Source organism: Helicoverpa armigera, chromosome 10 (assembly GCF_030705265.1).
Source record: "Helicoverpa armigera isolate CAAS_96S chromosome 10, ASM3070526v1, whole genome shotgun sequence".
NCBI classification, from domain to species: domain Eukaryota; kingdom Metazoa; phylum Arthropoda; class Insecta; order Lepidoptera; family Noctuidae; genus Helicoverpa; species Helicoverpa armigera.
The window spans coordinates 11,152,854-11,177,258 of record NC_087129.1 but is presented as its reverse complement, the minus strand read 5'-3'; the positions used below and the strand labels follow the sequence as shown (position 1 = coordinate 11,177,258).

General features: G+C 33.9%; 1 protein-coding gene across 1 annotated transcript in view; it reads right to left on the bottom strand.

Annotated features, from left to right (window-relative positions):
* The window catches only part of LOC110370995 (gastrin/cholecystokinin type B receptor), a 115,724-nt gene that overhangs the window by 56,771 nt on the left and 34,548 nt on the right, over positions 1-24,405 (bottom strand). The window contains exons 3-4 of the mRNA XM_064036578.1: positions 22,638-22,752; positions 21,296-21,496 (exon numbers count right to left, since the gene is read on the bottom strand). Coding sequence (XP_063892648.1) covers positions 21,296-21,496; positions 22,638-22,752 — 316 coding nt within the window. The remainder of the gene's footprint in view (positions 1-21,295; positions 21,497-22,637; positions 22,753-24,405) is intronic.

Sequence of the window (24,405 nt, the reverse complement as noted above, 5' to 3'; positions counted from 1 at the left end):
CATCCGAAACACAGTCATTGGTGTCTAAGATATACTTAGAAAGTACATACAAACTTATAAAAGTTGCATTGGTACTTGCCTGACCTGGAATCGAACCCGCGCCCTCATACGCGGTGTCCTGCGTGAGCGACGAACGCGACGCGACGCGACGCTGCGAACGCGACGAACGCGACCAACTCAACGACATTCCCTACACGCGGTCTATGTGACAGTCTGCGGCGAGACGCGACGTAATGCGAACTTGTTTTGAGGGCGACCAGATGCGACACAACGAACTATTCAGAAGCGTTGATCGCCGCAGTGCGTGAATAAAGATTGTTGTGGAACAAAAAAGTAGTGACCAAAATCACGTAGGGCATTTGTCGCGTATAGCATCGCGTCGCATTACGTTACGTCGCGTCACGCAGGACACCGCGTTACTCGAGAGGTCGGTTCTTTGCCCACTAGGCCACCACGACACCAAAAACCGATACTCCATTATACGGAAAACCGTAACACCCGATACATCATCATTATAACACATTTACGATTAGCACACGAGGAAGGATTAGTAGGAAATTAATACATAATCACTGAGAAGAAAATGAACTATGACGGGATATTTTCATTGTGATACAATTTTTATTTCTTGCAGGCTGAATTTCATGACAACTACGATGTACCTAAAGCATCTTTGTTATATTGAAGGTTATATAATATCATTTAGATATACTAATAATGCCTTGACGACCTCGTTGGTGGCACTCCCAAGCTGGGGTCTGAAATTCGATTCCCGGTATGGTCAACATTTGTATTGTGTTATTATAGTGATGATGTAGTTAATAGATATCTCGTTGAAATCTAAAATTTACGTATCTACTATTATTTACATACCGTCCTCTGATTTGTCAGAAGGAGGCATCTGGGGATAATTTAGATTAAACGAATCGACCTCATTTTCCTTGAACCCACTGAAAGATACGATAAAATTGTTCTGCAACCACATAAACTTGGCATTAAGCTCAGTTTCACAAGCCATTATTGGCCATCTAATGCGACAGAAATACCCATAGTACCCGTAGTAATAATACCTTTGTAAACAGCCATTAAACTACAAAGTGTATGTAGTGAACGACCCTCATTATGTCCGTCACCAGTTAACGAGTAACATTCAAAGAAGCTGTAATATTCGAACATATAGGTGTGTTGGGATAAACTTAAAGAGCAAAGTCAAAGTCTAGGTCATAGTCACAGTCAAAGTGAAAAGTCAAAGTCTAGGTCATAGTCACAGTCAAGGTCAAGGTGAAAAGTCAAAGTCAAGGGCAAAATTAAAGTCATAAATTATTTCTATTACCTATTGCTCATCATCACCCTACTCTCTTTAATCCAGAGCGAATGATCTTTCCCACTTGTGGAATTATATTATGGGAAATAACGAAAGAATGTTAAGAATAAAACAATCCGATAATAGTAGGGAAAAATGCAGCAAAATAATGTTCTTGTGCTCTAGTACTTTGTTAGTTTGGTTTAAAAGTAACCTAACACAATACATCGTATGTCCCTTGTCATAGCAAACTTTATATGTATTCATCTCTCTTAAAAATATAAAGTAAATCCCACTGAGACATGAGAAAACTGGTTTGAAATAAATAATGTTATGTCCAAAGATGTAATGTGGGTGACATAAAATTGTATGATTTATTATGAAAAAGATTACGATAATTTCAAAAGAAGGTGAATGTTGGGATGAAATTAAAAAAGGCATTGCAGGCTTCTTCTCATACAGAGAAGGAATGAGCATTAATCACTTACCATGCTCAAGGCGAAACGTAAAATTAAAATTCCGAAAATTATATTTTTAGATCTCTCTTCACCATAACAGATGAACTTTTATCATTCAAAATAAAATTAATGAGAAACTTTTTTTATTAAAATTAAAAAATGAGTGGTCCTTTGCATTCATTTTCCTGGTATTGGTATGAATAAGACACTTCAAGGTTCTTCCACTTCAAAGTTGGAAATTTCGATACAAAGTCAAGAAACTCGGTCAGAAAATATCATACATTTGTATTTTCTTGGAAATGATGAAACGTGAGCATTTTGGAATCCTGATACGCATACCTACATAAATGAAATATGAAGGCCGTATGTCGGCGAACTGCTTCTGTTTCTGACTTTTGCTGATTACCTATTTTTAAAGTTGTCTCGATATCTACATAAAAATTCTGTATTTATCTGTAATTTTATATGTCAGTATATATTTTAATTTACCACGATTTGTGAACGACAAAAATCTTTCTGAAAGCCGTTTCTTATATAAAAAGATATCGGTTATTGAGCGTTTCCTTGAACATTTTTACGATTTGAATGATTCTACGTGACAAACCGTATCTCAAATTTTTATTTGCGACAAACGCTCCCAGTTTCCCGAGGGTTTTTTCAAACGTCATCCATTATAAAAGCTTTTGCTTATTCGGCTTTGTTCTCTTTATGTTTCTGTACATAATACGTCGCCCATTTTTAAACCACTTGTTGTCATCCAATTAAGCTGAAATGTGCCAACAGCTGGAGTTTTTTACGCTGATGCGATGATAAAAATACTGGCTTTGTGTGAAAACTTTATTAGAAGCTTTGCCATTAGTAAGACTTGACATGTAATGGTTTTCAGTGTAAAATGACAACAATAAAAAACGACTGTGCAATAAAAACTTGTTTACTTTTACTGCCTCTATATTCGCAATATTTGCATGTTTTATTAAAACACTATTTGATCACATCAAATCACAATTAATTTATTCAAAATAGGCTTAAAATGACCACTTTTTCAAGGTCAAGTTTACAAAGGACGACCTACAAAACGGCCCTTCACCGCCGTCTAAAATAATTTGTAACCTCTAAAATCAAAGGATACATTATTGTCTACTTATTAAAGTCTTATCGACCGTGACATACACTCTCAGCCAATAAAACTAGGCCATTTATTTGTAGTAATAAGATTTTTGTTTCGCACGATTTCTGAACCAAATAGATGAATACTGGGTGTCACGTTTTGATATTCTGAAAACGTGGTCCATCTAAACATTTTAGTGTTACATTGCGTAAAAAGATTTAGAAAAAAGAAATATTGTTGGTACTGTGATCTGAATATAAATAAAAAATCTAGAAAAACTAGTTTGAATAGAAGCTTATGTGATATGAATATGGGAATCTAGGCCAACCGGAGATGTTAGTAAAAGGATTTTGATTGGATTCAAAGGGTAAAGACTGTGTTTCTAAAACGGAATATACAAACGGAATGCCTGTATTAATGTGTTATCTTCTTTAGCTGGGGAACTTCTTCCACCATTTCTTCTTCCCAGAAAAAACACATAGGAAGTGGTCAAGGGCTGGCGTTTTCGGGACTGTCTTTTATAAACACGACCTTCAAAAAGTGCCGATTTTCAGTCCACTTTGAATAAATGACTTTTTTTATCTTTGCCTATCGTCGAGGGAAGATATTTAAGAGGTATATTTTTGAATGAATGTTATAAGAAGAAAAAAAATCGACGATGTCATTTTCATGCGCTTGTTTGAAAATGTCACAAAAGAAAAAGGAAGACGAATATCACAAGTACTTGGTGTGATCAAAGATAAATGTCGATAAAAGAAAGAATTCAAGAAAACATTGATAAGGAAAATGTCATAATATATGTACATAGGTATGTAAATATTAATAGCTGTATTTGGAAATGGTGGATCCTTTTATAGTACAAAGTTTTCTTACTTCCCTTTCTGATAGTGATCTTATTAAGTAGGTAAGTATGGATAGCTATCGACTGTTTTTTTTAATATAAATATTGGTTTGCCCACTCCGTTCTTTTATCGATACAAAACTTTCACATTTACAAAAGGAAAGTTTCAGTAAGTTGGTATTTGAAATGCCTTGACCTCACGAATCGCGTGTACTTCGACATTCATCATAAACTATTAACAGAGAGGAAACTACAATAAGTCAAGGTGACATTGGAAATAAATCTACAATTTCATTATTCATATCGTGCTTGAATAATTTATTTGAGTTTAACTTGATTTTCGGCTGAGCCTTAACGGTCGCGTGATCTTTTAGTACTCTACGTATTTTGTTATTGGTTAACGATGTCTAAACTATATTTAGCTTGACATAGCTATAGAGTACCCGCAGGTGTGCGCAGGTCGACAGTTTGTTCGGGCTCATAAATCACTATGAAAATGTAAGGTACCTACGCACATAACAGCGATCAGGTATTTACTGATTTGAAACATTCTTTTACTATTGGAAAGGTACACTCTTTCCGTGTAATACTTATAGACTATATTTCCTCCCGTACAATGAGTAGTTCCCACTAAAGGTATATGAAGCCGCGGTGAAAACGGCTAGTTCCTTATGTAGAGGTATAATATATTGGGACAAAAACATTGACGATGATGACGAAAGGTTCATTCTGCATGGCCCTATCAGAAATTCTGTCAGTAACATCAAAGACGGCTTTCATTCAGTCAGTTCTATTGAACTAAAAAAGTATTTTCGGAAACCGATGTGAATTCAATAGCCGTATGTAACGTCATAGATGGCTCTATTGATGAGTTTTCTATCCACGTCGACAGTTATTTTTCCATGTTGGTATTTATTGAATACCTGTAGGTATGTTGTTTATTTATTTGATACTTCTTGCCCACAAAGTGCAATGGTGGACTTAACGCCTTAGGCGTTCTCTACCAGTCTACCTTTGGGTGGTGGAGTTTCTCTCCAGCATTGGTAGATGCCAAAAAATAACTACCACTTTAATTATTTCTTACAAAATTACCTAATTCTGAATAGTCCGTCTTCCGATTTTCTTTCACTTTTGGGTCGGTTTCCAGTCGAACCAGATGCAGCTGAGTACCGATGTGTCTCATGGAACATTTTAAATGTAAATTTTAAATTACATAACATTTCATGTAGCTTATATCCAAAGTACTCCAAAGAGTAATAGCCCGGCTTTATCCAGACAGGACTTTAGGTTCATTTTAGTGCTATAACCATAAATTTTCGGGTCACATTCATGACACACATAACATTCGTCATAATATTATTACAGTCATATGGAACTAGTACATTCCACAAGATGAATCATTGTGACTATTTTGAATTTAATTTTGTCTTCTCACGTCCCTTGAATTAAGTGCCCCTTTGAAATAATTTAATTGAACCTACCAAAAGAATATTTTTCACCAGTATTTAATCCGATTTTCATCATCATCCTTCTGCCCGTGTCCCATTTTATTTGATGTCGGAGCAGCAAGTTTTTTTTCTATCTGCCGTTATTTCACAAGTCACAGTCAACTTATTTTTAGTGTTTTTTTTTTATTTATTTTATTACACTTAAGATATAACTCTATACACGTGGATAGAAACGCGACAAAATCGATTATGTTTATAAATATTTTCAATAATTTTCACATTAAACGAATAAAAAATTTTAATCTCTCGTAACAATTTTTAGGTAAGTAATTTGGAATATTCCAATTGAAATATTTTAATTGCTCTACTTAATTAGACAACATTGAATCAGGGTCTTAAGTCCGTTTCAATAAGGCTATTGGGAAATTGCTTCCAGCAATTTAGTAAGGATTTCTTAGTAAATTGCTTTTTGAATTTGTCAATAAAATACTAACAAGTCAAGACAGATATCTTCATTAAAAATTGACGAAAAAGCCTGAGAGAAAAATAAAAGCATCCAAGAGTATTTTTTAATTTCAATTATGTTTTTTTTTTCAATTTTGTTACAACAAAGTTTTACTGCCAGTATTACGCAATATCAATTTCCTTGTGCCTGTCCCTGTTTTCAAATAAACAACAAATCTAACATTTGATGTTTCATCGTTAAGAAATAACGCGAGTCAAAAATTCTTAGAAAGTTTGGATTTTTTCTTGTTTTTTTGTTTCAAGCCTTGGCTCGACTTTAATGAGTTTGATCCAAGGTACTTTTAAATTCGCGTCCTTATAAAATGTGACCTTATTTATGAGCTTTTTGAAATGTATTTGTCTTATGTTGGTAATTAACTTTGTTACATAACAATATAAGGCTGCGTTCAAACCAAACTGACTGTCAGCCGCCGAATGTCAGCGTCTATGTATATTACGCATAACGTATCGTTGGTTAGATGTGAACGAAGAACTGAATATGTATGGAAATGCAATAGACTGCGTAACGTTCGCTCACATTCGGCGACTGACTGTCAGTCGAAATAGTATAACACTAGAAATAAAAATAAGATAGCTATCCCGCAGTTTAGATTATCTAAAGTACATACATCTTTCATGGGATATTGTGTCAAATGTTATAATAAAATACCAGACAACATTCTGGAACTAAATGACATGCGGTTTAAAACTCATATAAAAGCCACACTTTGTAAGCAAGCATATTATAAATTAGAAGATTACATTCAAGATAAAAATGCTTGGAAACATGCTGGTCCTGCTCCATAGGACATATTGACAATATCTAATTAATTAACAAATTAAAATTACACCAGCAAATAAAATTGTATTCATCTTTTGATTATTTGTTTGTAACTTTGTACCAAAATATAAACCAATTTGTAAATGTGAACACCATGTAGCATTTTAATTTAATTTTAAATAATTGTCATTTTATCCTCATTTGTCTTTGCGATTCTACATGATCTTCGCATGCTTTTACTGTATGTATCAATACATACAAATTGTAATACTATATTATTTTTAAAAAGAGTAACCATGGAGTTTCTTGCCCGTTCTTCTCCATAGGAAGCTACTTTTGGAATGGGCAACTAGAATCAAACTTAGTTATAATTTTGACGTTCATAAGTGCTTGTAAAGGCCTAAATGAAATAAATGATTTGACTTTGACTTTGAGTTTGGTTTGAACACACCCTAGAAGAACCTTTGCATTATCCGAAAAGTGCCGCGCGCCCTCCACTTACTCTAAATTTTTTAAATATTATTTAACTATAGGCAGATTTACTACCTATATTGTACTATTTAAAAAGATGATTACACTGTCTCACAAATAAAGTATCTACCTATTGTTATGCGATTGTTGTATTTAAGAAAAATAGACGGATTAAATTGTCCGACAAACACAAATTAACACAATTGTCTCATTAAAATTAAATTGGGACAGCTGTTTGAAATTCTGTTGAGTCAGCCAGTAATATTAAACTCATTTTTGGGACAATAATAGGTTTGTGGCACATATGTAGGTAAAGAATAGATTGACATTTAGTCTGCCCACGTCTGAAAGCTGAAATACATTTTTTGTTGTTTTGTCTAATTCAGCACTAACTGCAATGAGAGGGAGTGTCAGACTTTTATTGACTAATCTGTTTACTGACTAAAATTGATAATGATACATGAACATGATAGCATCAAAAGCATCTGCATACTATTTTACTATAGGCAAAATATTAAACGGGTGTCATAAAAAATCGACACCGTCAAAAATGCGTATAAAAAGAATTTATCGTACCGCTATCGGCTCTTTTGCAACGTTCACAGACGAATGATATTCATAAAACTGAAAAATGACATGACATTTTACCATGTAGGAGGAGATTAATTGAATTTAAAAATGTCTGAACGCCTTCCACCTACATTGATAACATTTTGAACGAATGAGCAAAAAATAAGGTCAAGCTTATGCTGGAAATGAATAACTTGAAGGCTTAACTTGGTTCATTTTGTTAGGAACAAAATTCTAATTCTCTCAAAATGGAAATAGACTTAAAAGAGTTTTAGTAGATTCTCTCCCAAAATAACCAAAACTGCCCGTGGCTAAAGTCTGCGCAGGCTGATCAATCATGAGGTTAAAGAACCCTTGGGTCGATCAGTCCATATACATATAAGGTGACACATAAAAAGTAGACATACTTTTAGATTTTGCATATTTTTAGATTTTGTTTGAATTGATCAGTAAGTTAATTGGACTACACGCGAGGTCCTTGTGTCAGTACGTGTGTTCAATTTATCATTAAAAAACGTTAGGTCATGTAGACACAATGATGGCTACCAAAATCATACGGCCTTGTTGACGTGTTACTTGACCTATCAATGGTCGACGCCATCGATTGATCGTCGACCAATCCATTTTACCATTGATTTATGGGAACGATCGACCACCGATGCTGATTGATTGGCCTGGTGGTGCGGTTTCACCCTAAAATATCAAGTACAGTTACCAAAATCGTTTCCCACATGTTTGAAAAACATCAACAAATAACTAAATAAAATATATTTCAAGCTCATTTTGTCGTGCAAACCCCTTGACTAGCAAGTAAGCCTCACAATATACAGTCCAATGAACTCCCGCATATTTATTTGAGTGCCCATTCAAAATGTACGCCTTTACCAGTCCTCCTTATTTACATGTGACGCTTAGAAAAAAATCTCACGCCCTTTAGGCACGCAAAATGTGGAAAAAGCAATTATTTTGAACTCTGTAGGCGTACGATATAAGTAACAATGTAATATGGTATGATTGGGATTAATACTGAACTCGCGCCCACGATTTCGCGTAAATATTTGTAAGACTAATATTGTCATCTATTTTTGCAATCAAAATATTAAAAACACCTACTCTATCTCTGCATTTTTACAGACAAAAAGTATATTAAAAATTATTTATACGTAAAAAACATATCTTTTGTATTTTTCTCGTGCTTCCAAGAAAACAAGACAAAAAACATCAGACGCAAGTACGTAGAAAATATATGCAATTTATTATTTGTTTACAAAATACTTTGAAATATTGTTTCTTAAACATTTAACGTATCAGTAATTTATAAAAACACGTATTTCGAATATATTTGTCACAAACGGTAAAAAGCTTCTCAAATCATCAAAGCTTCTAAAAAACGTACATGTGAACTAGTTACAAGGCTAATCAAAGTCACAAAAATAAAATAAAAGTCACTCCATGCCGGTGATTCCCCGGTACAAAATTGAATTCCGTTCCTGCAACCTGGATTTGTATTTTCCGTTTACTAGGGAAAAACACGTGTACGGAAACTATTAAACGAACCACTACTAGGCATTAATGTAGGTAATATTTCAAGAAAATCCTTGGATTTTCTTCGCAATGTATACATTAAAAATGTATTAACAGTTTTCATTCATGTTTCATTGTTGTAATGAAGAAGAAACGCATGTAAAAAAGACTCAAATAGAACAAATATTTTTCTAAGTATTGTTTATATGAAAACGTTATTTTAATGCGGTGTAAATTAATTGTACCGTGCTTTTTTAAAGCTTTGGGTGCTAAAACACACATAACTTGCAAATCTTCACGTTGCAGACGTAAGTGTTATACTACAGTTATTCAGAAAAGCGTAAAAAATACGCTGATGTCGAGCGTAAAATTTACGCCAACGACATTTTAACGCTCGTGTAAACGGGCCCTCAACAGGGAAGGTTCAATATTTGTTCAACCCAAAAATCTTGACTTTATATAAAAATAAATACATAAACCTGATAAGAATATTTTAAAATCCTAAGCAAGCATCATAAATCACCATTCCTGAACCATCCTTAATTTTAATTTTACATCATTATTTTCTTAAAAAAACAGCCAAAAAGCAGACCTTTTTCTACCTTTTTTCCATCTCTGATCTTTTCGCACATAATTTATTTAAACGAGCATAAAGCCTTTTTAAAAATTTAAGGCTCTTTGGTCAGTAGTGAATGGATTCGGTAAAAGTTTTTTAAATTACGAAATTTAAAATTAATTTATTTTCTATAACACTAAAATTTCTCTTTTTATGTGGTGTTTAATTACTTACTACTTTTGGCCTTTTTTTGTTTTAAAATTTTCTTCGTTTCATATAAATGTGAATGCGAACAGAGATACATTTACGCGTATGTTGTTAAAATCATCCCATTTAGGTCTAAATTTCCAATCTTTATTATTATATATTAACCTAACCAAGCTATACATAGAACCATTTTCTCAATGAAACAATCATAATTATTATATTTCCTAAAATATACGTTGAATATCAATAAAAGGTTTCCATCCATATATTATTTGTAATCAACATGACGGTACTGTCAAGTTTGAAAGAGAAAAGGGTTGCCTAACCCAAACGTGAATTATTGCGGTTCCCTTTGGTTAAGGTTTTATTTAGGAAGTGGTCGTGCGTGAACTTTTTGGGTTCCTAATAATAGTTGTGGCCTCTTTCTGTTACTATTGTTTTGTGAGTTAGTGTTGCTAGAATATTCCATTACATCATTATACCCGATGTTATGAATGAGAAGTATTTTTTGCTTATTATGAGTACTTTAGGCTGCCCGCCCATGACAGACTTTGCGTACGACACACAATCAGGCCAATTTCTTGTAGAACGTTTTTACAAGGATTTTCTGACCGACTTTTTTAAGAACACGCGTTGCTATATTGCTATCAGTGGGTTATATTTTTCTCCTATAAAATATCGGTCACCAACTGCATAGGAGGTGGGCAGGCAGCCTTTACGATAGACCTGGTTAACGGGTTGAGATGAAATATGGCATGGAAATAAGTTAAGTGGGTAAGCCTTTTCCTAGAACACGTAATATTTTCTTCAATATGCGGACGCAATTGAGGGCTTTAGCAGAAATTATATTTCTCGAGCTTTTATATTCATTTATCTGAGATCACATCATATTATTATGTTTAGTCATACATACATTACCATCCCGCCTACGGTTTATCTTAATCTATGCGGTACATCTATGTATATTAAGAAAAAGAAAACATTTTTGTTTGTAGCCTAACTGCTGAAAAAAGCTTTACTTGCTGGAAAGCTACACTATGCCCAAGTAGAAAAAAAGTTTATTTTGTCCCAGTATGGACAGAATCCCCGGATGAAACCACAGGAAACTACTAGTTTTCTATATATTGCATACAATTTTACATACTTGTCTAGTCTTTAAACTGTAAATGCGGGCTTTTAGACTATAAAATTCCTTAAGTACTTTTCCTCTATATCCTCCACTTATAGGCTTCACAAGCAATTTCCACATTACTTTTCCTAGCACAATTTCCCTTGTTATTATCTACCAGTCTTGCGTAAATTATTACTAAACTTAATACTACACATAGCTTTACTAATTTGCATTTTATAGTTAATATTAGGTATGTCGGCGCGTTTATAAAATTAAAATTATGAGCGGGTAACCCCGAATAGAGTAGTAAGTGTCACGACAAGTAATGGCAGCGGTCATTCTGGTGACAGGTGCCAACTGAAGTGCGCACATACTAACCTATTGGCTCGAAATCTCATTCCATCTTACTGATTGTGTGCGATTGTGAATAAAATGGCGAGAAAACCAAATAATGGAACATTGGACTATACAAGCGTGCCTTTATTTTTGAATTCCGGTAGTTACAACGCAAACGATGGAAGGTGACAGCCAGAACCGCCGCGAGGCTCCTTCTGACGTTCCCACAGGTATATAAGTTCTTGTGAGTCCTTTAAATTCTGGTAGTTTCAGTGCACTTTTTTTTAGTTAACTTACACTTTATAAAGTTGAAGTAAGAATTTAGTTCTTGTTCAAAAAATAAGTAGTCTTAAGGGCAAGATAAATGGGCTGCGGGTTGTTCGAAAGAGATACCGCGGCCCTGGTACATAAAAGGCCTATGACGGAACACGACGATTTTAGTCAGTAAGAGTCTGACACTCCCTCACCGCTGCTAACCCACAGCGGGAGGGGTCATTTGATGATTTTACGTCGATAAAAGGGCAAGATAAATGTTCTTAAGTAATGTTAGTAAAGTAAAAATGGCTTGTATCGCTTTTTGAAACTCTAAAAAAATAAGTTTTAAAATACTTATACTTTTTTTACTACCGACCTAAACTAAGCGTGTACTTTGATTAATATACTCGTTAAATGTGTATTCAACGAGTAATATATACGGATTTACTTATTTTCAAATAAATACCGTCATTCGTGGAAGTATTTACAAATTCAAGACTCGTCGTTATGGTTTTTGACCTCAAATATAGTCCTAGATTTCACATATGAACCTTTAATATAATACACGCTTAAAATATTGATAGCACTGAACTAAATTCAACACGTATCGTCAAATATTTACCTTCTCGCATGTTTAATATCGAACCTTATGATTCTTTCTGAAAAACCCGACCCTTCGATAGTGACTTATGTAAAAACGTGACTTGAATTTGAGAATTACGTGAAAGTGTCCAAAAAATGGATACTCCTTGAAATATCAAAGTTTATTATGTTTTATTTCTAGGCTAAACTTTACATATCTTTACATACCAGGTTTTTATTAGCATGTGCTTTAAAAACACGAAATATTTTGCCTGCAAAAACATATATGGATAGGAAAAAATATTCGCTATTGAAAGCCGTTTTTCGCATAGAAATCGGAGTTGTTTTGTTAATTTATTTTATTAAAAACGTCGGTTTTTCGATAGAGTGGATTCTATGGTTCTTTTGTGGCACCTGTTTTAGCGAGCTGGAAGTTTTCCACTATTTCTCTTGTGATATTCTAGCACCAAAATGAGATGGATAAAATAGTAAAACTTCAAAAAATTAAGTCCGACTGCCATGTTTTTTTTTTGGTCAAGTATAAAAGAGATGACAGGCAGAATAGTATGGAAGAAGAATATGTGCTGATTCCAAATAATATACCAACTTGGAAAAGGTGAGTTTGGTGAAACCAAGAGTGTGAAATCGCCAATGTAATGGGGGATTCTGAGGTTGCTGTTCTATTGTATATACTGTCGTAAAATACTAGGTAAACCCTCTTCCAATAAAAGATTTTGAACTATAATAATTTCTTATTTTATCATTACTAAAGTATCTGAAGAGGTTTGTACCCCTCTTAAAATTACTTATATGTTGAGACTTGAGACGTGCCCCACAAAACGTAAAGATATCTACCGAATCACTTATTTGTCACAAAAGTTCCATATCACGTTAGCTGTTCAATATTCACACCATTAAATTTGACATACTATCACTCAGTAATAAAAGTTGTAGGTACTTGTTTTCAAGTACCATTCTGACACACAGTAAAAATTAGATTCAAAATGGTATTTTATCATGTTTATGCGAATATTTATGTTACACGAAAAAAACATTTCGAGTCACACTAACATGATACTCGAGAAAGTTTTGATATATGGATGTTTATTACTATTTTACGCAAACACTTCTGAACCTATTTTCATGAAACTTTACAAATATAAGAATAGTGGGTAAGTGGGTCATACTAAGGGTAACGGGTTGAGGACATAAAATAGACAGTCGCACTGTATAAAGCTAGGGTAACTTATTACGCATTTGGTTAAAAACCTTTTCACACTGCCGGATTTACTGAGCGGAAAAAATAAGCGACATCGCCAAAAATTGACAACTACCGGTACAAAAAAGACCCAAACATCCGCACGACAGATTTTTGCCGTGTCTCTTTGCTACGTGCATCAAAAAAAAAGTCAGTATGAAAGCACTGTGAGTAGAAAACCGACCTCAACATTATTGGGAAAAGACGAGACCAATATTAGATAGCATAAAACTTGTTCAACCATTTTACGTACATATTTATCTGTTTACCTACACTTTGCTAATTGAAAACTTATGTTCACCCTTAAAACTAAAGTACCGTTAATTAATACTCTTAACATTTACATTAAAATCGTCTCTATTCAATAAAATTAAATTGTAATGACAAAGCTCATTACCAATAAACAGTAAAGCGATGTTAATTTATAAATACTTAACGCCTCCATTAAAATGGTTTGCTAATTGCTTATTAAGCTTTTCATTAAATAAATGTATCTGTCATATGAATTGTAATTATCTATGTAATAGTAATTTACCTACTATATGTCCAGCAGTGGACGTCCTATGGCTGAGATGATGATGATGATGAATCTACTTATAGCGAATAACGTATTTTTAGGGTATGCTGTAAAAGGACTTAATAACTTATGAATTATTGTATGATATTGTATTCCGTAATCACATTAAAGTGATAGTGTCTTATGAAGGAGAATTTTTTTTATCTCTAAAGACTAACTCAAAAATTTAATATGCAGTTCTTGTAACTTATTACCTATTTATAAATCGTCAGATAACTTTTATGTTTGATATTTTGACAGCTTTTGCAGGTATCGAATATATGTCAAATGCTTTAAAAAATAGAACCGACTTCCAAAAACACTACATTATAAAGTATTATGGAAGTAAATAAGAGGAGAACATTAGTGGAGTACATAAGGGGAGTACATAATAAAGTATGTGAGGAAGTATATGTATAAGGACGTACATAAGGAAGCATAAGGGGAGTACATATGAAAGTTCATAAGGGGTATATATGGAAGTTCATAATGGGAGTAGATAAGGAAGGACATAAGGGGAGTACATAAGGAAGTATATGAGGGGAGTCCATAAGGAAGCAGTGGCGAAGGGTGGTTTAATGAAATAGGGAAGCCGCAGCAAAAAAAAAATGGGGGGGGTACTCAGTACTTTTTAATGATGTTACTTGGCAAGTTTTAATAGAAAATTAAATACTTGATTCATTGCATTTAGTAGGTTTATAACAAGGTGTGTGAAAACTTGCCAAGTAGCATCATTAAAAAGTAACTATTTTTAACTGAGGTATGTGTATGGAACTTGGTACTTATTCAGATCTCACTTCTTTTATAGGCGAAACGTTCCCATATTATCGAACTTGGCAGTCTTTCACATTTATGTTTTGGGTGGGATTATAACTTATACCTATGCTTCTTTCTTGAAATTCGAAAGGGAAGCCGATGGGAATCGGCTTATAAGGACGCCTCGCCACTGTAAGGAAGTATATCAGGAAGTACGTAAAGAAGGTCATAAGGGGAGTACATAAGGAAGTATATATGAGGAGTACATAAGAAAGTATATAAGGAAGTACATAAGGAAGGACATAAGGGGAGTACATAAGGAGGTTCATAAGGGGAGTACATAATTAAGTATACCTATAAGAAAGTACATAAGGGGAGTTCATAAGGAAGTATATAACGAAGTACATAAGGGGAGTACATAAGGAAGTATATAAGGGGAGTACATAAGGAAGAACAAGGGGAGTACATAAGGAAGTTTATTATGAAGTACATAAGGGGAGTACATATGGAAGTTCATAAAGGGAGTACATAATGAAGTATATAAAGGGAGTACATAAGGAAGGAGGACATAAGGTCACCTATTTATTCGTCAGATAGAACATAACATTTGATAAACTTCACAAAATTCAACGTTATAAAAATTAATAATATATCTTTAATTTTTGGATACAGATTTAGCCTTAATATCCAATTACTCAAAAAGAAACATGTTTATATAATTAAGAAAAAATAACAGCTCAGATTTACATTCATAACAATAAACATAAAAACCTATTTTTTATATTTTTAAATGTTTTTTATTTTTATATTTAATATTTAAAAATGTAAATTGTATGTACAAAATAAATAAATGTAGATTGTAACATAAAAAGAAACATTATGACAATGTTTCTGAAAGGTCGTCTGAAACGAACATTTTTTTTATTCTGACCGCAGTAATCTGGTTTCTCTATAGGCTTAACCTTTTGATATTCTGAAAGGCAAATTGTTTGGGTCCTAAGCTTTTCAAGGAGAAAATAGTTTTTTAGGGATTTCTAGTAGGCAAAGTGGTATTTCAAGTAGGTTGTTTATTTTTTGCGAATTTCATAATTTGACAAGGCGATGAAAATATGTAATTTAGTAGAGTCTACCAAGTAAACTTTATAACGAATCTTTATAATACTATACTATACAAGGTGTTGATTTTCATTTGTGCAATATTTCAGGAGGTTGACATAAAATACGTAAATAATTGATTGGAATTACACTAGACGGGAAATAGCAAAGGATGATGGGCAATTTTGTATGAACCCTGGCCTGATAACCAATAAAGTTCTAATGTATATTAGATTATTGCTTATACCCTACAGTTACTGAAATAAAACAGTTCATGTCAAGAATCTACCGGAAATAAGTACAGTCGGGCACAAAAGATTTATACTTTTTGCACCGTTTTTTTTTGTTAAAATAAAATCCATAGTAGGAAAAATCATTGTATGATGTATTTTCGTCAACTCATCACTTATTTAAATAAGCCTAGGGTAGACTATCAATTAAAATCGGTCTTAACTAGGCATAATTGTTTTAATAGCAAAACAAAACATAAAAACTTTTACTTCTACCACCGTATATTATTTCCATTATTGGAGATAACATATCCTCGTTCTGCAGCACCAGGATAGTGCCCTGGGTTGTCGAATTATTACAAAACTATGCCCCAGCTCCGCACGGGAAAACAGTATTTACTCACTATTTAACGAATGTTATTACACATACAAACCTTCCTCTTCAATCACTCTATCTTTGAATAGAATAATGTATTAAAAAACTGCATCAAAATCTGTTGCGTAGTTTGGAAGAGTTAAGCTTTCATAGGGACGTAGGGATATAAGGACTGAAAAAGCGACTTTGTCTTATACTATGTAGTGACGCACAAATAGTAACCAAACGGGTGCTCAAGTCCGGTTTAATCAGTAGAATAAAGTTACTTAAGTTGTTTGTCAGATTTCACAGAGTTCTCATCATATGGCACATCAGGCTTGTTAGCCAGGGCAGTCGACAGTCATTGATGATGATAGATTGATGCCAGCACATCTCTAATTCCACAGGATTATATTTCAAAGCAAGATGTATTATCCTGGCCATTAGATGATGTCTGTGCAAGTACTCACGACAAGTATTTGCATTAAATGGGCTCTGAACTTGACTGAACTGATTTGAAAAATCTTTCAGTGGTGGAAAAGCTACGTTATTTGTAATAAAAAGATAGGTTTTCCTTATATACCATACGTGCCAAAGTAGTTTAATTCCATAGGCAGTCGTAGGCTTACAGGACTGATATCTTTTTTCCCCAGTGGTTAACAATGTTCCACCCATAACAAAAATTGAATTTTAGGGTATAAGCTATCATTTCATGTGCAAATGGATATTATTGGCTATGCCGGTTAAAGTCACTGGAACAGCGGAATAGTTACACCAACTGTTTTTTTTTTTTTATATGGACACATGCACCTTCTGTGACACGTCCTGGCTGATATTGACAATAATATAATGCACTTAACAGCCCTCCCATACAAAATGAAGTGGTTGAAGTCCATAGGCTGTCCTATGCTATCAAGTGTCATATCTTCGTTCTCCGGTGGTTTACAATATTTTGCCCGTAATAAAAAATGAAGCTTATGACATAAGCTATCATTTGATGTACAAATGGTTTTTATTGGATATAAGGCTTAGACTCACCGGAACGGAGGAATACGTACACCATACGTTGTAAATACTTCCTGCTAAATAATCTTTTTTTTTTTCAATAAACTTGGAAAATATGGACACATGCACTTTCTGTGACACGTCCTGACTGATATTGACAATAATCTATAGCACTTAACAGCCCTCCCATACAAAATGAAGTGGTTGAAGTCCATAGGCTGTCCTATGCTATCAAGTGTCATATCTTCGTTCTCCGGTGGTTTACAAGGTTGTGCCCGTAACAAAAAATGAAGCTTAGGGTATTAGCTATCATTTGATATGCGAATGGTTTTTATTGGATATAAGGGTTAGACTCACCGGAACGGCGGAATACGTAAACCATACGTTGTAAGTACTACCTGCTAAATAATCTTTTTTTTTCAATAAACTCGGAAAATATGGGCACAGACACCTTGTGTGATATGTTCTGACTAATATGGACAATAATATAATGCACTTAAACATCGCTCCCATACAGAATGAAGTGGTTCAAGTTCTTAGGCTGTCCTATGCTATCAAGTGTCATATCTTCGTTCTCCGGTGGTTTACAAAGTTGTGCCCATAACAAAAAATGAAGCTTAGGGTATAAGCTAACATTTGATATGCAATTGATTTTCATTGGTTATGTCGGTTAGACTTACCAGAACGGCGAAATACGTACACCATAAGTTGTAAATACTACCTGCTAAATAATCTTTTTTTTTTCAATAAACTTGGAAAATATGGGCACAGACACCTTCTGTGACTCGTTCTGACAATGATTGACAATAATAATGCACTTAAACATCCCTCCCATACGCACTGAAGTGGTTCAAAGCCATGGGCTGTCCTATGCTATCAAGTGTCATATCTTCGTTCTCCGGTGGTTTACAAGGTTGTGCCCATAACAAAAAATGAAGCTTAGGGTATAAGCTATCATTTGATATGCGAATGGTTATTATTGGATATACCGGCCAATTTTACCCATCATCCTTTGCGCTGCTTTTTTTATTAATTAATAAAAATTAATTAATTATTTCAGAAGTAACCCAATTTTATGAATGTATATGAATGATCGTTACGTATGCTTTGTGTTTGCGCTTGTGTGAGGGTGCAGCACGGTTTTAAGGCCAGTAACACACGCGCCGAGTTTAAATACGGCTACGTGACATTGAAGGATTTTCGAAAAAAAAAAAAAAAACAAATTACATAGGTACCCTGTTGATTTGGGTTGACAATCATTGGCATAGGTAATTACGTCCTTGAATATTGCACAAATGCAAATCAACATCTTGTATACTACGCACCAAGTTTTCACAAGCTTCCCGTTGGAACCACTTCCTGTACCCGGATAAAAATTAGGATATGTGACAGTGTGTTCAGACAGACAGAAAGTCATTTATTAGTGAGGATTTTTTTGCAGACAGCCGAGTTTCTTATTGGAACATAATATATGTAGTATCTATCTAAGTAATTGATTCTTGAATAGATATGTCCAATATGTCGAAAGAAGAAATCTGACTTGTCCCAGTAAGTATTAGAAGTAATACCGATACCAATATGTCATCTTAATACCTATATTTTTTGCAAGCTTTCGCAAACGACAGATATTCTAAAATTAGAATCACAAGGGTTGCCAGAAAAAAATGGAAATCGATGCATATGACGTAAGCTCAAGATGTTAACGTTGATTTACATAACTTGTTATACAGAAATGAAAAAAGAATTAAGCATATATTAGTTTTCATTACAAAGATTTTCAGTTTTTCATTAGCTCTTTGATGAGGTTAGGTGAATTACACGCAAATTAAACAGGGTTACAAAGTAATCCCATGGGTATATGAACTTTATATTGAACTAGCTGTTTCTCGCGTATAATAATTATAACATAGCCTATATTGCCCGAGGATAGTGAAGCTTCTTAACTTTGAAAGAAGTAATCAAATCAATCATTTTTTGATTCTAAGCAAGGATTTTTTCCGTTTTATAAAACACTGAAAAAGTATCTTACCAAACATAGGTATATAAAAATCAGTAACGTAGACAATAGAATAGTTTATTTATTAGGTACCTACTTGAAAATGTAATTTCAAACCGAAATACTGAATATGGTAATGCTGTTTTTATTATAGTTAAGTGCCTTTTATGTTCGCGTATAAAAGCTTGGAAAACTACATTTTGTTGACATGTTTAGTACTTATGCTTGTTGTATTAGTGTAAGTTGTGAAATTACTGTAAAGCTTTAGACAGACAAAGAAATACCAGCGATATGAAAATATTAATATTGTGTAGTACTCGTAAACTGTATCTGTATCTCTCTACTCTAAGAATCCGACGAGAAAAGTTTAGATTTGTATACCTAATAGTTAAATCATCCAATCTATTTTAATGTATTTTAAACTTTAAGTGAAGATTGGAAAAACATAGCATTTTATAGGTATCCAAGTATTGAATTGAGATTCATTTTAAAGCGACATAAAATTTACATTAGGCGCTGTAGTAATGGCTTATGGAAAACAAAACACAAAGACTAATAATATACGTTGCTATATTTCAGTAAAGTTCAGTATAGAGTAGATAACATCGATATTTTATGTGTACATAATTTAAACCCCAGTAGGTACAGCCATAAAAGTAAAATATATATTATTAAAAACATGAAAAATAAAAGAAAATATGTCAACAAACTTTTTTACTTTATCACCCTTTAAAATGAATTGTTCTAGAATCTGGAATAACAAAATATTTTAGAAATATGTTCGCATGTTCATTGCGTGTTAGTTTAAATAATATCTTATATGAAGCGATAACGTTAACAACACCATTTTTAAAACGATACCAAGTTAAACTTTTGCTATTAAATAAATGCTAGGTTTGCCTGACTCGTTTAAATCTGGAAAAAATATTTATACAACTCATAAAGTTTATCAGACCGCCCACTGACAAACCGGCATTAAACATCTAGATATGATTGAATTTCTAGAAAAACTTGCACAGAAATTATGACGAAGAATTTTCTCATAAGTAGCTATTGACTTAGCCCTTAAAATAACTATTAAAGGCCTCGTTCTGCGCAGGACCGTTTATTTAAACGGCTTTGTGGCAACAAAATTCTACGTGTAAATCCGTGCTTGCGCATGCTTTAAAAAATTTTGAATAGAGGAGAGGAGAAACTTGAAAAACCAATACCTACACTACCGTGCTTCGGAGAGCACGTTAATGTCGGTCTTGCGCCTGATCTCTCTCCGGTTGTGTCGGATTGTCCGTCCCATCGGTCTATAAGAGTGAAGGAATAGTGAGTGCACCTGTGTCTGCGCAAATGCTTGTGCACTATAATATGTCCTGCGGAGCTAGCTCTCCTTACATGAGAACAGCCACTTGTACCTACAATTTCATTATTTGAACATGTCAATCAATAATTTAATTGAGTGGAGAAATTCTATTGGTTGGTCAAAAACTTCTCAGCTTCGCTCTGGTTAATTCTAGCCCTATACGATTACCAATTGTTTAATTCTTAGTAGGTAATAGACGCTTTCATTGGCCATTGAAACAAGTAATAAGAATTAAGTTCTTACGAAAATTGCCAATTTAGAGCTTTATAGTACTTACAGCAAAATATAAATTGTGAAGCTGCGATAGCGTTTAGATTGGGTCTGATGCTCGAGAGGTAGTGAATTCAATCCTTAAACTATTCACTACGGACGTTTACCCGCTTCATATAAAAACTGCATGTTCACTAGTAAATGATGGTGAATCCACATTGCCGGCAAAAATAAAAAAAATATGAACTGAAAAATAACTTCGTCATAGAGTGAAAATCTCGGAAATGCATTTTGACTCTCATGTCTGGCTACTCGATTCTACTAAGATTAACATCGCATTCAATATTTTCTTTATGAAAAGTTTCGTCTTTACCCCTTCCGAGATTTTCACCCAGCATGTACCTATAAGCATATAATGTACTCACCATTCCCTCTCATCGGCTGCAGATCAGACACGATCAGTATCGGTGTGTTCAGCATGATGGACAGTATCCACACCATGGCTATCATCTTGTACGCATGGCATTGTGTCTGCCATTTCCTGGACTTCAATGGCCGACAGATCGCGAAGTACCTCTCCAAGGATATCGCGACCAGGGTCCATACGTCCACGGAGACGGACACAGCTGTGGAAAAAATATGGAATCAGTATTTTTTTGTGTTAGAATTTTCGCAGATTTATTTTAAATTAAATTAGAGATCCCTAGTGACAGAATAGCTAAAAACTTTCAAACGATTGAGCCGATTTTGATGAATCGTGTCGGTGAGCCGCAGATGGAAAACCAGGTTTTATAAAAATGTTGTTGTATTTGGACTTTAGGTATGGTAAAATATTATACCACAATTTTCTCTAACAACAAATCAAACAAAATAATCTTTAGGTAACTATCAATTAACTGTATTAAATATACAAAATGCGAACATTATGTAAACGTTATAATACATAATACCTACCTATGATTTAATAATTCATAGTATAGGCTCATTTATTCGCAGAAATATGCTCTTTGACTCCTTATTAATACCGTAAGCGAGGGAAACGTATGATTTCATCTCATTTTCTCAGAATTACTAAAAGTCTTCTGAAGGAAATCATATCAAATCTTGTTTTCGTGGAAACTACCTATAAGTCAAAACGTTCCTATCTTCTTTTCATCGTTAAATCGAAAATTCAATAGACTTTGACCGTCAGACGTGTTCGTTTGAAAATGTGACTGAATGTTGAATTTTTTGTTGAAAGATTTGAACCGACGATTTTAAGACAAAAATATTTCCGGCCGATGCTTGATCGGGCTCATAATATAAATCAATCATCATCTCCCAAGCCTTTTACTGAATATTTTAATATTTATGAGTGTTTCATAAATCAATATGGAAATTATATAGTGCGCACATTATAACTATCAGGTATCCAGCCGGTTGCAGACCAACTAAAAAGTTTAATCTAAATATCAATATTTTTAATTTTATCAGTTTCTTTAATTCAAGTTTTAAGAATATAGTACTTATTGCACAGTTTTCTATTTCAAACTTATCTAAATATATTGAATGTTTGGCCACACGATAGAGACTCAAAAAAGTCTGCGTAAAAATCTGTAGTCTGAGTGAAAATATGATGACAATATATTCGTGTAGACTCGTTGGCTCAGACTTTTGTATGCACCGATTTGTTGCACAGACAAAATTCTATGAAAACCTATGTGAAGTTTGTATCATGTGGACCTAACATTAATCTCAAATACAAACAAATAAATAAGACCAACTCACCCTGAAGGAACGGAATGAGTTTGCACAGCAGTGCTCCGAACAGGAAACGTCTGTAGATCTGTCCGACCAGCGTGAATGGCAGGCAGAACACGCCAAGCAGGAAATCTGATATCGCCTGCAAATTGAACGAAAGTTAGCTATTGGGTTTTCTTCTTTTCAAACAAATAGTACTCATATGTGGAATAATGTGGATAGATGAAGACAGATGAGAAATACATAGTAGGTGGACAATGTTTACGCATTTTGTACTAGCATTACCATTATCACAAATGGGTATTATAGAAAGGAAATAGTAAACGAAATATAAGACAGAATAAAATTAGGACCTAATGTTATGTTTTATTTCACGTGAGTGGGTGAGCCAAAGATGTGTGTGTAACTGTATTACACACTGTGCACATTGTCTTCGTATGCGTAAACGAGCCGAGTCGCTAAATCGTACGAAGACAATATGCATAAACATAAGTACATTTACAAACAAAAGTGTGGATCACTCTCTTTCATGAAATAAAACATCTAGTAAAGTAGTACGTAAACCCGTAGTATATTCAAATCGTCTAAAAATGGAGTACCAAACTTCCACCGCAGGTAACTAGAATCTATAAAACCCTTTTCTATCTTCGGTAGTCGGATAAAAACTGCATCGGACAACTGAAAACCGCTGCCAGCGATTTCCAGCGATCGCTAAGTTTTGCAGCAGCACGTATACAGCAATGAAAGCGCTTTGAGTAACAATTTACACGTGTTGAAGTGTAAGAGGAATGTTTTGAACTGGGTAAATTGAAAAGTTAGAGGTTTTCTATAGAAGTGTGTGGATTATTGCAACCGTTTTAATTAGAGCTTTTATTTCAAATGCATTTATTCACAGTCATGTGAAATTAATTGATATCTTACAGTATTTTTCTTACCTGTTCGTAATGACATCGCGGTTTTTTTTTGACGAACCGATTGAAATTGAAATTCTTAGATACATAGATAAACTTAGTAGTTACCGTTTATTTATCAGATCATAAAATAGACTCCTAAACAAAGCATAGACTGAACCAAGACGTAGTAGTAAAGTTATAAGCGGGATAACTCTTTTGGTTATGTATAAATTATTTTTATGTTTCTGTGCTATGATAATTATTACGCTTCTAGCTTTATAATAATATCAGTATTATTCTACGATGTCAGAAGTCAGAAGTCAGGATCTATTTCACGTCTACATCACGCAGGTTTCAATGCGGTCAATTAGAGCGTACCGTATTCTAGAAAGTTCTAGACACCTTCCAGTCAAACTTGCCTAGCTCAACGGTACGTGCGATTCACGATTCTGAAAGCGAGTTCTAAAGTAAATTAGAGATAGTTTGACTGAGAATTTCTAGTTGTCTAGTAGTCACGTTAATTATATAGAACAGCAAACAAGGATAGACTTTGGCTTCGTCGAAGTGTTTGTGTTTTGTTTTCAATTAAAACATTTGATAGTTTGAAACGTTATTTTTTAATTCTTAACATTTAGTTCCAGATTGTTTTTAATTGGATTCTTGTGGTCAGCATTGATTATAGCGGAAGGCTGGCTTTGAGTTCTTGGATGCGCTATACCTAGTTTGGCTGGATATACTATTCTAGTCTTATTATTATCCAGTCTTAACATATTTAAAGTGATGTGACTGTCGTCACCTAGCCCTAATTATTATCAAATAATATTAATTTATTTTACAAGGCGCCACGATGACGGGCCTCTTAAGAACACATTAACTTTCTATTTTATGGGTAGGGATATTTG